This window comes from Astatotilapia calliptera, chromosome 11 (genome assembly GCF_900246225.1).
Source record: "Astatotilapia calliptera chromosome 11, fAstCal1.2, whole genome shotgun sequence".
In the NCBI taxonomy this organism is placed as follows: Eukaryota; Metazoa; Chordata; class Actinopteri; order Cichliformes; family Cichlidae; genus Astatotilapia; species Astatotilapia calliptera.
Window position 1 is genome coordinate 20,952,843 of NC_039312.1, and position 16,544 is coordinate 20,969,386.

Consider the following 16,544-nt stretch of genomic DNA (forward strand, 5'->3'; position numbering starts at 1 on the left):
CCTGGGTTCTGTGAAGGACAATTAACTGAGACAGCTCTTCTCAGACTATCTAATGATGTTTTGGCGCAAAGTGCCACAGGAATTGTTCTGTCCTCCTTATGTTGGAACCGACTTTAGCCTTTGATACAATTGCTCACCAGATCTTGCTTGACAGGTTGAGGTATTGGACCAGTGTGTTGGGATCTGCCTTACGCTGCCTTCATATCTTTCTGATCATTCTTTTTGCGTGCCTGCTTCAAATTACAAGTCTTCCTTAAGTCATCTTCATTTTGGTGTACCTCAGGGTTCTGTTTTGGGGCCCGTATTAATTCTGGTTTACATGCTCCCTCGTCAGCACATTTTGAGCACTTTTAAAGACCTATCATATCACTGCTACACAGGTAATATTCAGTTTTATATCTTTTTTAAGCCTCATGACGTTCGAAACTGCACGTCTTACACTGTGTAAAAAGCTGGATGGATAAAATGTTTTCTTAACTTAATGAGGAAAAAAATGAAATTCTTGTTTGTGCTCCAGAAAAGCATATAACTCTAGGAAACTCTTAGTGCATTAGACTCTTAGTTGATTAGACTATTCCAAGCCTTCCATCAGGAACCTCTGGGCAAATTTAGATTCTGGTTTTACTTTACTTTGGTCATGTTCAGTCATTGGTTCGTTTATGTTTTTATCACTAACGAAATATTGCCAAATAGTACTATCTCACAAACAGAACTGGAAACTATTATTCATGCTTTTGTTTCTTTGAGACTGGATTAGTGTAAATCATCACCACTTATTTAGTGTATATCTGTGTGTACATAGTGTATATATTAGTGTAACTCGTTATTGACCAGCCTACACAAAGCATCATTGGACCGTTTGTAGATGCTGCCAGACTTCTGAACAAATCACCAAAGTTTTCTCATGTCACACTGCTACTTTCCCAGCTCCATTGGCATCCCATTGACTCGAGAATACATGTCAAGATTTTGGTTCTCACTCATAGGGCTCTGAATGGTCAAGCACAAGCATACATCTAAGAACTTTTACATCTGTATGTCCTTAGCAGATCCCTAAGGTCATCTGACTGAAGCCTGCTGTGCCACATGCAAGGGTAAAAACTAAAACTTAAAAACTAAAGGTGACAGAGCCTTCTCTCAGTTGTAGCACCAGGACTCTGGAACTTTCTCCCTTTTAGTTTTAGGTCTGCAAACTCTGTTCAGCTTTTTTAAAAGCAACTAAAAATATTTTACAACTGCTTATAATTAACTATTTTGATATACTAATGTCTGATGTTTTTGTTTTCTTTTGTTCAGCACTTTGTAATCAATATCTTTAAAGGTGCTACATAAATAAAGTTTTTACTTTGTGTGGAAGTGGGGAGTGTGGGGAAGTGGCAGTGGGGAAAACAATTATTTGATCATCTGCTGAATTTGAAGGTTTGCTCACTTACAAAGAAATTAACAGTCTCTAATTTTTATCGTAGTTTTATTTAAATGGACAGAGACAGAATATCAATCAAAAATCCAGTAAAAAAAAAAAAACACATTACATAAAAGTTATAAATTGATTTGCACGTCACTGAGTGAAGTGAGTATTTGATCCCCAAGCAAAAAATGTGTTACTGTTGGCAAGCACAGTGGGAAGATATTTTTTGTAATAGGTCACCAGGTTTGCACACATCTCAGGAGGGATTTTGGCCCATTCCTCTTTACAGAAACTCCAAATCATTTAGGTTTCTTGGCTGCCACTTGGCAACTTGGACCTTCAGCTCCCTCCTCATATTTTCTCTAGGACTGAGGTCTGGAGGCTGGTTAGGCTACAAAATTACACCATAATCACACCAACATTTGTCACCTTCTCAACAAGCTTCTTGCTGATGGTCTTGTGTAGATCTACAATCTTGTCCTTGATGTCATTTGACAGCTTTTTTGGTACTGGTAGCCAAAGTTGGATAGAAAAAAACCGATTCTGTGTGCAGGTGTGCTTTCTAAACATAGCGAGTTAAGTTCAGGAGTATCTGTAATTGACTGAATGTAATTTGTGTGCCACATGGACACGCAGGCAATTTGTGGGAGGCAGAATTCTGAGTGGCACTTATTTCAGTCAATGGCATGCAAATCAATGCATAACTTTTATGTGATGTGTTTTTCTGGATTTGTGGTTGATATTCTGTCTCCCTCTATTAAGATGAAAATGACCATAAAAATTAGCAACCATGCATTTTTTTGTAACTCAAAGCAAAATGTACAAATTCAGCAGGAGAATCAAATTTTCCCTACGGTACATTTAGTTGACTCTTTGACAACTGAATTCTTCTCTGTTTAACCACGCTTTCTATTGAAATTCTATTATTAATTCTATTTTTATTGTCTTTTTTTATTTTTGTGTCTTCTACCATACTTTTATATTGCTAGCACTTTATACATAAACATCACTTACTTTGTATTTTGTCACTCCGTGAGGGACAACTTCATTTTTATTGAATGACTTTCTTTTTTGTCTTTAGGTTTGTTTAAAAAGAATGTGAAACACTTGTCTGGTTCCCCCTTAGCGAGGTCAGGCCTCTCCTAGTGTCACTGCAAACTTTGCTCATTGCAACTGCTGTAGTTTGAAGTTTGTTTGGCCTGGCATGCCTGGTGGAAAGCATTGCCTCTGTCTGTCAGGTCCAGCTGCCTGTGTCAGTCACAGAGTCCATGAACCTAACTCCAGCATCCAGGTGGCTCTATACGATAGTTGCCTGATAGATATTGTTAGAAAAGGGCCAAAACATCCCTCGGGATTAACTTCTTTTTGGAGTGGGCCTAAAGTGGCCACTGGAGGAACTACTGCAGTTTTTGGCACTTCCATGCTGGCATCAGTTTTCAACTCCAGAGGCAGCTACATTTGTACAACACATACAGTGGAACGATAGTCACTGCTACTTGCAAATGTCACTAAATAACTGACAGCCAACAAGGTCAGCAGCAGTTATTCTTGGGCAATATATCAGTGAATACCTTAGTCTAAGGAGCTTGGAAAGAACTTCTTTAAGTTGCTTGAAGACATTTCACCTGTCATCCGAGAAGCTTCTTCAGTTCTAAGGTCAAATGGCGGAGAGTCCCAGATTTAAACCCAGTGGGAGTTTCCCCCCAAAGAGGGACAAAAGGACCCCCTGATGATCCTCTACCTAATCACATGAGCCAAGGTGTGAAAATGGGTGTGGGTCACAATCAGCCAGCGTTTCGGGTGAGCTCATTGTGAAACCTGGCCCCACCCTATCATGTGATTTCCTGAGGTCAAATGGCCCAGGGTGTGAGTGGGCATTAAGGCGTCTGGGAAGGGAACTCAAAACTGATATTATAGATGGCAGACAGCTGGTGTCGTAAGCCATCGCCTCTGTTCAAAGATGGTCGCTCACAGTGGACATAAATGGCTTCTTTCACTCCTCTTTCAAACCACCTGTCTTCTCTGTCCAAAATGTGAACATTGGCATCCTCAAAAGACTGACCTTTGTCCTTTAGATGCAGATGAACTGCTGAGTCTTGTCCCGTGGAGGTGGCTCTTCTATGTTGTGCCATGCGCTTGTGAAGTGGCTGTTTGGTCTCTCCAATGTGTCCCACACCTGTTTTCACACCTTGGCTCATGTGTTAAACTATCTTGCTTAAATGATGGTAAAATACATTTAATTTTCAATTGAAGTAGTTGCTGAATATTTTTCTGCAATTCAGCTAATATATAAATCATTAGACTGTTTCAGATCAAAACATTGCATTGCAACTTGCGTTCAGCAATTTAAACAAAGAATAATTTACGACACTCAATAACCAAAACAAGTGATCAGTAAGACCTTGTTTTTGGGAAAACTAAATATATGACATTCTGATTTTCCTCAAGGTCACGGAGAAAAATGGTATCAAAGTGAAAACAACAAAAGGCGTTTGTTGTGGTGGAAAAAGCATGTAATCAAAATGCCTCAGATTTCCATGTATTATTCTGTGGTCCTAATTAGAGGCTTCCTTTACACTACTTCCATATTCACACAACTTGGGTTGTAGTGTGCTTGTAAACATGGACCTAAATATTAAGTACATGGGTGATGAATCGGCAGATGATGACGATGGAGGTGTGCTGTTTGGTAGGAGTAAATGAATACACCCGTAATGACTAGCTGACATTTTGGTGATAGAGAAAGAGCATGCGTTGTAACTAAAGCATGCTGCATATGCACCTCTTCCTGATGGTTGCACGTAGCATTAGCACTGTGAGCGAAAGCGTGGATGTGGCTTGCTGTAGAGAGAGCGAGTCATTTGGCAGCCTGGTATAGCCTCGGGCTCTCTGCAACTGATTCATGCTCACACTACTATAAGTGCACGCAGTTGACCCACATCATGCAAAGGGAGGGAAAAAAGTCAGGAGGCAGGCGTTCAGGGGAAGGAAATGGAGATCATCTGATAATCTCATGTTTTTACCAGGGGACTGGGTTCACGACTGAGCTGCGGTTAATAATTAGGCAATATTTATGACTAGTTTGAGTTCTGTGAAAATCATTGAAACACTGCGCTTTTAATATGAAGACAAAGCCCTATCATGAACCTTGTAAAGGAGAAGAATGTGAATACTCTCTGCCAAAGCTCTTCTTCAGCTATTCAATTTGGATTTTTATTTGCAATTCAGATCACTCTCTTAGTTCCCAGAATGTAAAACATTAGTTTTAATCCAGCCTTAACTAGTTTTGGTATTTGAAGTTGCCAGGGGAAAGATTTAACCTCTTAACAACCACCAAGTCACTGCTGATCCACTTAGTGGTAGGCTTATGCTGAATTTTACCAGCAAGATAAAGAAGCATAGTCTCAGAAACTAGAAGACATAACCTTCTAAAGCTGGCATCTCACACACATTTAGACTTTACAACTGCTTTGCTATAAGACTTCAATTTGAATGTGTAAACTAGAAGCGTAGAACTGAACCTAACCATAACCCCATTATTCCAGTACCTAATTATTCCTATTACACCTAATGTTCAGCTAGAATTTCTATAAATATATTGCTCTGCAATTACATGATGCCAAAAACTTGAAAGTCATTTAGCTTAATTTGATTTAAATGGACAAAAGACTGCGTGTATCACCAGACAAATCTGCTAAAATAAATAAATAAATAAATAAATAAATAAATAAATTGTAAGAACTTTTTCTATATATGTTTTACTTCTTCTACCATCATTTTGTGCTGTTGGAGAATTTTCCCTTAAATTTAAATCCAGGATCCAAAGACTGCCGTGCCTCTTATAATATGACCCAAGCTAAATAGGCAGATTCATTAATGTGTTTTCGCTGGTGAAAATGAAAACTGATTGGGGCTTGTGTAAGGTTAGTTGAAGTAAAATGGGCTTGAAAGTGAACACGTCAGGACTGTGATAAAATGCAGTGTGCATAGTCACACCCACAGGACAGTTTTAATTCTAGAAAAACCCTGAGCTATGGGCATAATGCTATAACGACACAATGTTAACGTAGTCAAGGACGAACTTTAACGGATAAATAAATTTCCTTAATCCTCAGATTTTCAAAACTATTTGGGAGAAATACGTTTTACCTTGTGGAGAACATGGCTATTTCCATACATGTGCAGCTAGGTGGAAACACCGCACACTTGAAACGAAACGACTCTGCGAAAAAGTCCACGAAGAAGAAGCTGTATCCATTTCCTGTTCCGGGGCTTGAAACAAACGTCGTGCGGACGCGCGTCTAAACAGAAAGTTTTGCAGAAAACTTGGCACGTTGAGTGTTTTACGCGTCTAAGTCTTCATCGGTTTTCTTTTTACCTCCACGGCTTAAACGGGCTGACTACGACAGAAGAATAATCTAAGGTTTGTAAGCCTCATGAAGTAGTTATTCCCCGGTGATGGTAGCTCGCGTACAGCGGTGTGCTAACGTTAGTTAGCATCTAACCAGGGAGGTTTGGCGGATGTGATTGATTTAGCAATGTATGTTGCTACGGGCTGGCGCTTTAATTTAATCAGTCTGACTTAACACTCATCAACTAACAAAGTGCAGCAATGTCGGAGTGACTGACTGTTGATGTGGGAGTTTTTATTAGTTGGAAGCTGGTGAACGTCTGTGTCAGAGCAGCTGTAGCTATGTGGATAAAGGACGGCGGGTTTTGGAGCTCATGTTTGGGACTATCACATTTGTGTGATATATGACTAATTAAGGCCAGAAATCACGAAGATATTTAAGTGATAACCATGCTCAGTAGCGATAATCCATGACATAAGTATTTGATGTTCTGCAGGATTGGAGGATGTCTCTTCCAAAGCGGGAGGTGGAGGAGTTGAGGCCATGGGTAGAACGCACTGTGAAGAAGGTGCTGGGTTTCTCGGAGCCCACTGTGGTGACTGCAGCATTGCACTGTGTGGGAAAGGGACTAGACAAAAGGAAGACCATAGGTAAGTACGGTGAAATATCTCTTATGTACTTAGAGATCTGGTGACGATTCAGTTCAGCCAAAAGTGCCTCTGACATTAGAGGCATATCCCAGGGTGATTTGTTTTACCGGGTTACAAAATGCACCCATCACTGAAGAGAAACGAGTCCAACAGCTGTCTGAAAACCTATCTGGCCTTCTTAGGAGTATTTGGCATGACTACCAAGCTGTGGGTTCTTAACATAGTGCAGACAGCCAGCCCAAAAAATGATGGTGTGAAGATCTGCGATGTAGCTATCAGCAGGGCTTGTTTGCAAAGGTAATAGATTTGCTGTCCAGTTAAAATACTCATGTCATTTGTTCATTCAAATGAAAGATTGTGAGTACAAAGAAAGCTGCCTATTGCTTTTATTTGTTTGGTTGTTTATTTATTTATTTATTTCATCTGTCTGGGAAATAATTGCTCGGTCTGTTAGACTGACTTCTGCAGGTGCTGTAGTTTAAATGTCAGTATTGGGTTTTCATAGTGTGTATTTTTATGTGGGTATTTAAGCCATTCTGTGGTAACATTATTTTCTTTTCAGAGTGTTAATTATTTCATATTTATCATTCTCAGACCAGCTGCGTCCTTTTCTCGATGACTCTGCTGGAGGTTTTGTAGAGCGACTTTTTGAAGCCCTCGAGGAGAGCCGCAGCACACGTGGGAACAAAGGATCTGGAGAAAAAAACCGCAAGAGAGAACTTAAGGTAGCCTAACATCATAGCAAATGTTTATGCTTTATATTATCATTATATAACTGAATAACTAGATCTGAAGGTGGGGAGTTTTCTGACAAGAAAACTGACTATATTAACACGCTCACATGCAAAAGTGACCTGTGTTAAAGAAAAATAAATACATTACATTCAATGCATGCAGTGATTAGACTGATTGTGTTAAGCCTCAGTTTGATTAACTTAAACCTCAATGTAAACATCCCCTTACACTTGATTTACTCCTACATTAAGCTTAATTGAGGTTTCACTCAGATGGCACTTAACTTTAGTTCTACATGGACTGCACTGCCACAATACTGATTATTCTTACGTAAACTTTAATTGCTGCATAAGATATTTATTTTTTTTATTTTTATTTGTGTTTTTGTGTGTTTGCCGGCTGTACTCAGGATGTGTTTGGTGAAGAGGCTGACACAGGCGCAGCGCGAGAAACTCCCGAGCCAACAGATGGCACAACGGCAAAGAGGAAACGAGTCCCCCGTTTTGAGGAGGTGGAGCAACCTGAGGTGATACCAGGACCTCCATCAGAGAGCCCCGGCATGCTCACCAAAATACAGGTACATAATACTTGGTGCAATAGACAATATATATATATATGTGTGTGTGTATATGTAAGTATAGTCGGTTTATTTTCTTCGTCAGTCACCTCTGAATCCTTTTGCTGTCCTAACAGATCAAACAGATGATGGAAGCAGCCACAAAACAGATCGAAGAAAGGAAGAAACAACTAAGCTTTACTGCTCCAGCTCCTGCTACAACAGTAATGAGATTTCTTTCCCATAAAAATACATACTGAATAAAGAACTGTAGTCTTTTCAGGTTTTAAATTCTATTTAAAACCTTTCTAACTTCTTTCTGACTCTAGCGGTTGCCTGTTCCCACTTCACAGTCACAGCTGGATGGCCCTCCACTCTCTCGACTTCTTGGCACTGCTGGTGCTGCAGCAGCTGGTGGTGGGTCATCCATCGCTCCCTACCAGGCTGCCAGCTTCATGAATGATGCAATTGAGAAGGCCCGTAAAGCTGCTGAGCTACAGGCTCGCATTCAGTCCCAGTTAGCTATGAAACCTGGCATCCTCGGGGTTTTGGGGAACACTGGGCCACAAAACTTTGTGGCACTAGCTAATCTACATGCCATGGGGATTGCTCCACCGTAAGTGATGTCAGACTATAAATATACAATTTTAAAATGTGCACAAGACATGAAAAAAGTAGGTGATGTCTTTGTGCTCAATTGACATTGAACTGCTTTCTCTTTATGTGTAACTACAGCAAAGTAGAACCCAAGGAGGTGAACAAACCGACACCTCTTATCCTGGATGAGAAGGGAAGAACTGTAGATGCCAGTGGCAAAGAGGTTGAACTCACACACCGCATGCCTACGCTCAAAGGTACATACATGGATACACTGATCCAGTATTTGTACACAAACATACACAATGTGTTTTCTTTGTTTTGATATTCCACAAAACATGTTTCTTTCCCTGTGTAGCTAACATTCGAGCAGTAAAGAGAGAGCAGTTCCGCCAGCAGCTGAAGGAGAAGCCCGGAGATGACTTGGAGTCCACATCCTACTTCGACCAGCGTGTGCCTGTTCCTCCAGCTCAGCGTGCACGCAGGACTTTCAAATTCCATGACCAGGGACGCTTTGAGAAGATTGCTCAGAGAATTAGAACTAAGGTTGGTACAACCCTGTCCCAGTTGTTTGAAAGAGAATATTTAGAATTTAAGAAAAAGAAAGTCATCATATGTCTCTTGTCTCTCTTGTATGGATCAGGCCCAGTTGGAAAGGTTGCAGAATGAGATTGCCCAGGCAGCAAAGAAGACAGGAATCCAGGCTTCAACCAAGCTAGCACTGATTGCTCCTAAAAAGGAGATTGGAGAGGGACAGGTTCCCAATATTGAGTGGTGGGACTCTTTCATCCTGCCTTCCAACATAGACATGTAAGAAATCAAAATTTGATCTTAAACATTGAGTTTGCTATCAGGAATGTGTGGAATACATGGCAATAATAATGTTTTTTTTTTATTTTTTATTTTAAGAAATTCAGACACAAAATTTGAAGCGTTAGAGCTGTTTGGTGTGACCAGCCTGGTGGAACATCCTGCCCAAATGAGCCCACCAGGTAAGTCTATAGGAGGTAAAATGTGTAAGTTAAAAGAGATTTTGTCCTACAAAATCATTATTAACTGTTAAAAATGTCCTTATGCCGTAATGTGCAGAAGTCTTGAGCCACCACTCAGTTTAATTAATTAATATTAATATATTTAGCTATTAAAATGGTAAATGGGTACAGTGAGTTATTGAAACTTGTGCAACCATACATACAAATACAGTATATTAGGGCTAAACAGAGGCTTTACAATTCTAATAGGCTTGAAGGTCAATATGTGGTATGAGCAACATGCAACTAGTCTTCAGGAAAAGTTCTCCAGGGTTCTTGAAGGATATTCAAAGCTCTTCTTTGGATGTTGGCTGTTTTTGTTCTGCTCTCTTGTCAAGATGATCCCACACTGCTCCGATAATGTTGAGGATGGGGCTTTGGGGAGTCCAGTCCATGACTGATGGTGTTCCACTGTGTCTTTTTCTGTCCAGCTTTTGCTGCATCGGCAGCGTGTTTGTCAGCATTGTCATGCTGAAAAATAAAGCTGTTGTCAGTAACATGCTTTGCAGATGGCACATTCATAGTCTATCAAAATCTCAGCAATTTTCTGTGTTCGTAATTCCATCAGTTTTGAAAAGCTTTCCAGCACCACAGACTGAAATACAGCTTGAAACCATAACAGAGCCTCCACCGTGTTTTACAGATGGATGTAGACACCACCAATGTTCCCTCTAAGCTGCACGCGTGCGCATTTGCGCACTGCTGGCACGGTCTCTGCGCACAGAAAATCTGCATTGCGCACAAAAAAATAATCTAACCTGAACTGAAATTAAAATTAATACTTTAACAATTCTGTTTTGCAGTGTTAGTCAGTAAGTGACTGGCTGCTCCCGTATGGGATTAGAACGATGCCACCTTCTCCCATAGTCCAGCCAACGATGTGATTCACATTCGTATATACGCAGCTAATCAACGTCGTTGACAGGCTATGACAGCGTCCTTATGTGCCGACACCGGTGTTTTAGCTAGCAAAGCGGCTGATGTGGAGTGAAGCCACGTTAAAGACAACGTGTACAACCATTGGAGATGTGAGCAGGGCAGACGGAACAATTGACGGTTTGGTTTTCTTCCTGAATACTATCGTTGTTTATATTTACTGCGGGAAGAAACTCTACAAACTGCGTTTTATGAGGAAAATGCTCGAAAGCACTCTCCGCCTGTGAGCAAAGACAAAACCAAAAAAACCCCACCCTTTCCTATTGGTCGAAAAATGTACCACGTCGACCAATCAAAAAATGATATGGCAACATGGCATTTAGTTGTTTAGGAAGGGGGAAGTTTTAGGAATGACGGCGGTGTTTTGAGATGTGAGAGATTTGCAACATTTAGCGCAAATCTTGTGTAGTTAGTGTGTAGTGTAGTCAATAGTTTTGTTGTGTGTGTCAGAACAGTGAGGCGACTGCTGAATGTTACAGGAGTGATAAATCTCCTGTTGTCAGGCCTGCAGGTATCAGGCTGTTGTTCTCCTTTATCTCATAGTGGATAGAAATTATTTTTGGAGTGGCACAAATAATTTGTGTGGCATCAAATTTGATGCAGAAAATGCCTTGGCTGCATTTTTAGGTAAACAGCTGCAAAAAACTTTGTTTGCATAACTCAGTTACTTTTTTGAAGAAGTAACTATATAATTAAATTGCCCAACATTGGTCATTATATACTGTATTTTGCAGACAGAGAGTTACATGACTCCATGTAACTTGGATGGATTTGATGCTGGTGTGACCACAAGGCACACGTCTACTGTTGCTCACAGTGGTCCAAGGGACCGTTCAAGGAGTTTGTGTTCGCTCAGACATATGAAAAATTAGAGGGAACATTGGACACCACCTCTCCCCTGATCTTCTCTGTGCATATAGATGTTGATATGACCTAGTCATTTCAAATTTGGATTCATCACGCCATAAGATCTGTTGCTGATTTTCAGTCCAGTTCGTGTGTAATTTGGCATACTTCAGCCTATCCCTGTTTTCATTCCTTATGAATCGCTTCTTGACAGTTTGTTCATCTGCTGTAGGTTTTTAGGTTATTTTTATTTCATTGTATTTTTTTAAGAACATACTTGAAAAAAAAAAAAGAATACATAATAAATTAAATAATAATTAAAAAATAACAATTCTTAACATAATCACACACCCTTTCAAATATCTTAGTGGTGTTTATGTATCACTAGCTGTTATATATTCCTTTCTTTTTTCCCCTTTAGTTGACACAGATAAGCCAGTAACTCTAGGTGTATACTTGACGAAGAAAGAACAAAAGAAACTTAGACGGCAGACACGGAGGGAAGGACAGAAAGAATTGCAAGAGAAGGTTCGTCTAGGACTGATGCCTCCACCAGAGCCCAAAGGTACGCATGTGCAAATCACCACAATAAATAAAAGTTATTATAATGAAAGATTAAACAGAATTCAACTGATGTTTGCTTTGATTATTTTCAGTGCGGATCTCCAACCTGATGAGAGTCTTGGGGACGGAGGCGGTTCAGGACCCCACAAAAGTAGAAGCACATGTTAGAGCGCAGATGGCCAAGAGGCAAAAGTCAGTAACACAGATAATTTCCATATTTATCCTTTTGTTTATGTTTGTAGAGGCTTTCCCTAGGTTTTGTCTAACATTGCCCTCTGCATTTCAGGGCCCACGAGGAGGCCAATGCAGCTCGCAAGCTCACAGCAGAGCAAAGAAAAGAGAAGAAGGTCAAGAAGTTAAAAGAAGACCTCACTAATGGTGTTCACATCGCAGTGTACAGGTGTGTGTTTAAAGGGAGCAGCGAGCTCATAAGTAAAATACAGTAGTTAATAGTAAAATGTATAATGCTAAGTATGTTTGTTAGGAAGTGTGACTGATTTAAGCATCTTCCCTACTCAGGATTCGAAACCTGCAAAATCCTTCTAAGAAGTTTAAAGTGGAAGCCAATGCCAACCAGCTATACCTGACAGGCACAGTTGTTCTGCACAAAGATGTCAACATTGTTGTGGTGGAAGGAGGTAAGTGATGACACCGACAGATGCCAAGACATGTTTTATTGCTTATTACCCTTAATGTAATAAACAATTTTCAAGTTTCCCTATTCCTCACAGAGTGTTTAGCAAGCGTTTGCAGACAAGTTGGCTTCTTCCATGCAAACTACAGGCAACTGCAGCAGCCTGTTAGTAACCAAAGCAGTCACAAGAATGTTTTTGCTGCTGCACAGTATACCTTTTTGTAACCAGAGCCCCCTTGTGACTCCCAGCAACTGCTGGTGAGTCTCCAATTGTTCTAAGCCTGTGTCACTTAGCCCTTAATGAACAGATTCTTGTATCTATAGATACATGTCTGATTCTGCATTGGTTAGCTCTCATGAACGATCTCTAGGGCTAGGTGATATGGCTTAAAATCCATATTGCGGTATAATTTGAAGCATGTGCGGTAGCGATATATATCGCGATATATATTCTTTTCTTCTGTATAACATATTTTACACACTATAAGGCACACTTAAAATCCTTTAATTATCTCAAAAATTGACAGTGTGCCTTATGTATGAATTCTGGTTGTGCTTACGGACCTCGAACCGATTTTATGTGTTACACGGTGCGCAGAAATCTGTCAAAAATGTTTTAGTACGACTTTGGTAAGCTATGAAGGCGCACTGCTTGATGGATTGCCGGAGTATTACGGCTACCGTAGTCAGGAGCCTTGCAGAGTAATCTGGGTCCAAAACTCCCTCTCTTCAGGTCCCAAAGTCAAAAGAACACTGCGGCATCACTGAGAATTAAAAACTGTCTAAATTATTTCATCTTTAATAAAATGATCAGTGTTGCTGCTTTATCAGGTGTAACAATTAAGTTCAACATCCAGGCATCCATGAAAACAGAATTTATTAAACTGAACAGAGTTAGAAGTTAGCAGGAAGTTAGCTTGCTAGTTTCCACCTAAACATGATATGCCATGTTCTGACTGAGAGATTAATAAAAAAAATTAAAACGTACAGCTCTTCTATCACTTCCAACATAAATGAAGACAGAAAAGTAAACAGCAGTCACTTTTGTAGGGTTACTGAAATCGGACTAGCTGGTATATAATGATGTCCTACGTGATCGCTAGCAAAACAGCTACATTAGCATAACATTAGCACAGTGAAGCTGAAGGATGAACGCTAACTTTTCCCCACTTGATAAAAGTTAACGTGAGGGATTCTGGTGGTTAGGGACAAATGCAATTGCATGGCAGGATGCTATAAACGGACCAAACTTCAGTCAGGAGAACAACTGAGATAATCCATCCACAATACGAGGTTAGTCATTAATATACTGCAACAACATGGGAATAGAGCAGCGGCGAGAGAATTCAGCATTAATGAATCAACGGTATGGAAGTGGAGGAAGCGCAGTAATTTGCAAATGATGTTGTTTGTAGCCACTGCAATGCTTTCGACCAAAACAGGTGCAGCTCGATGACACCCTTAACATGCGCTATAGCGGTAGAGGGGTGAAGTCAAAATCTCTACCGTTGGCCAAATTTATATCGTCTCTACCATATACCGTTTATACTGCCCATCTCCATAAAAATTGTACAGCTATATGTATTTCTTTTTATGAAAAGGTTTTTGACTAGAATTCTATTTGTTAAGCTATGCAAATTTCCAGACATTTACTATCTACTTTTGCATGTGCAAATATAGATGTTAGAATATAGAATGAGAACCAGAAATGCAAATAAAAATTGTCTATTCTGCACCTGAAGTTTCTGCAAAGCTCTTTTTAAAAGTAATCTGTAGATGATTTGTTATAAAGCTGCTCGTGAGCCCTTAATCACAAGCTTTTCCCCACTGCTAATTTGCCTAACTGCTAGGGTGTGAAATGTTAGTGAGAGCCCAGTGTATGAATGTAATCATTTAATTCTTGGAGTTGTTCCCTTTGGTTCTAAACTACTGAAATCATGTAGAAGGCAATTAATTGGGTTCTACAAAATTTCTTTCCTGGTACTGCTTCAGAAATTAAAGCAATGGGATAAACACAGTCAGAGTTTAAGGTCTGTTCTATCCACTACTCGGTGTATTACATTTGGGGCTGCTAAAGGATTTCATAATGAAGGTTTGGGATAGACAGCTGCACGCTTTGTGCTTCTCCTCCTCCTCATCTTTTTTGTTGCTCCCTTTTGGGGTCTCCACACCAGATCATCTGCCTCTATCCCTGTCCTAGGGGTCCTCCTCTGTCATACCAACCCTTGCATGTCCTCCTTCATTACATCCATAAATTGTCTCTGTGGGTCCTTCTTTTCCTTCTGTTTGGCCGTGTCATCTTCAACATACTACAGTTAGATTGTTAAGGTCATAAAAAGTTGTCTGAATTGTTTTATGATGTAAGCTACAAGTCAAAAACACGTCAGTCAAGCAATAAAGTTTTTCTTTATGTATTGCTTCTTACCCTCTTCTACATGCATTTTGCTAGTCCATGTCCACAACCTCTTAAGTTTGCATTCATATCCATAGTTTACTAAAAAATGTGCCTAGCGCTTAAAACAGCGTTTCTGAAATCCTCTTAATTTTTGACATTCGTATCTCTTTTAAAATTATTATTATTCACTATTAGCATTTTAATGATGTATCCAAGTCAAAGTAATGTAAGGGCCTATCTCTGCTAACACAGGGTGGGAGGTGGTGTACAAAGGACAGTTTGCCAGTGCATCATCACAACAAAAATAAAAACAATGAATAAATTAGGAAGCGCTTTCATAAAATATATATAAAGTGATGTACAAATTTACCAGAAGAGCTATTTACTTTGACACTGTCATGGAATTAGTGGCTCCATAGTGTTGGGGTTTATGCGTTTGCCCCACAAATGAAAGATCTGCAGCTTAATCCCAGGAGGAGAGACAAATCTCTTTGGAACTTACAAGTAGTTGGCTTAAAATAGTGCTTTAATGTATTAGACCCTTCATTTCAAAACAATGAATAGAATAAGAAGAGGACTGGATTGGAATTGGGCCTAAGTCTACATTTCTCCTTCCTTTTAGGGCCCAAATCGCAGAAAAAGTTCAAGAGGCTGATGATGCACAGAATCAAATGGGAGGAACACAACAGCAAGAGAGATGGTGAGATTGTTTTGAATTTTGATTCTTTATGCAAATGCAAGCATATACAGTATTTTAGTGAGATGAAAATCTCTCCCTTTTATTCCTAATTAGATCCAGATGGTGATGATGATACGAAGAGGAACAACAAGTGTTGGTTGATTTGGGAGGTGAGTGAATATTTTGCCTTCTGTTGCGTACTCACTTTTAATTACAATTTGTTTTTTGTGATGTTGCTCAAGTGTAATGATTCCTTTTGGTTCTTTAGGGAACAGCTAAAGAGCGTAGCTATGGAGAGATTAAGTTCAAGCAGTGCCCCACAGAGAGCATGGCCAGAGAACACTTCAAGAAGCATGGCACTGAACACTACTGGGACCTAGCGCTGAGCCAGAGTGTGTTGGAGACCACAGACGACTGAAACTTGTCAGCGGAGTATCTAGTTTCAGTCAGGGCTCTCTTCCTACAAACCTCCAGATCAACAGCCTCACAGCTAGCCAGCCTTCACTGCTGATTGCTGCAGGGGAAAGAGGCGATATCAAGAGACTTGAACATTGAAAACAAGGAACAGTGACCCTGTGTGGATATTTTTGTGAGAATGTGTGACCGATCAGGATGTGTGTAGGAATAGTATGTATGTAGGTCTGCATCAGTGTTCATCTTTTTGGCTAGTAGACTCTTCTGTTAGATATTTCCTGTATTATTAAATACAGTCTGGCAGATTGCATTATGTTATGGAAATCATTACATGAGACATGTGATGAGATGACGAGAAACTGTCAGGTTATGTAAAGATTGAAGTTTGGTGAAAATAAAACTGCTTTGACTAAAGCACTTCAATAAAGAGATGCCCCACACATTTAGAGAAAACTATCTTTCACAGTTTAAAATGCCTCAATGTGTTTAGTTTTTTTGTTTAGGTAAAAGGAGGAGTTTGACTCAGTTGTTGCTATAGTTCTCTGTACAGTGACCATCTCAAATAAACCAACTTTAAGCGCCGCCTCCACCATATTTTCTGTAACTGAATTATTTTATTAATATATAAACTATATATTAGGTTTTGGTAGTGCACTGTTTTCTTTTGCGCTTGTGCTTGTAGCTCTAGTTTTGCTCTCCTAATAAAGTAAAACAGGGGGGCGTGTTTTACCCCCAGCAGTCCTCATT

General features: G+C 39.9%; 1 protein-coding gene across 2 annotated transcripts; it reads left to right on the forward strand.

The window, feature by feature from the left end:
- The first annotated feature begins 5,604 nt into the window (after positions 1–5,604).
- On the forward strand, positions 5,605–16,391 carry prpf3 (PRP3 pre-mRNA processing factor 3 homolog (yeast)). Of its 2 annotated transcripts, none has more exons than XM_026185437.1 (17): positions 5,605–5,831; positions 6,257–6,410; positions 7,005–7,135; positions 7,555–7,722; positions 7,839–7,925; positions 8,031–8,317; positions 8,437–8,555; positions 8,657–8,844; positions 8,942–9,108; positions 9,208–9,290; positions 11,533–11,676; positions 11,768–11,867; positions 11,962–12,075; positions 12,195–12,313; positions 15,327–15,404; positions 15,498–15,553; positions 15,652–16,391. In XM_026185437.1, exons 2-17 carry the CDS (start codon positions 6,266–6,268, stop codon positions 15,799–15,801), a joined length of 2,136 nt encoding a protein of 711 aa, XP_026041222.1. In that variant the 5' UTR covers positions 5,605–5,831; positions 6,257–6,265; the 3' UTR covers positions 15,802–16,391. The 2 variants fall into 2 exon arrangements, with proteins under 2 accessions (XP_026041222.1, XP_026041223.1); XM_026185438.1 differs by having other exon boundaries at positions 8,055–8,317.
- Positions 16,392–16,544: the final 153 nt, after the last annotated feature.

What these genes read in the sequence shown, in the direction of transcription:
- prpf3 (XM_026185437.1), top strand. Translation starts at nt 6,266, where the DNA reads ATGTCTCTTCCAAAGCGGGAGGTGGAGGAGTTGAGGCCATGGGTAGAA. An exon ending in CAGATGGCCAAGAGGCAAAA is followed by an intron (nt 11,868 to 11,961) that starts GTCAGTAACACA and finishes TCTGCATTTCAG; the next exon opens with GGCCCACGAGGAGGCCAATG. An exon ending in CATTGTTGTGGTGGAAGGAG is followed by an intron (nt 12,314 to 15,326) that starts GTAAGTGATGAC and finishes CCTTCCTTTTAG; the next exon opens with GGCCCAAATCGCAGAAAAAG.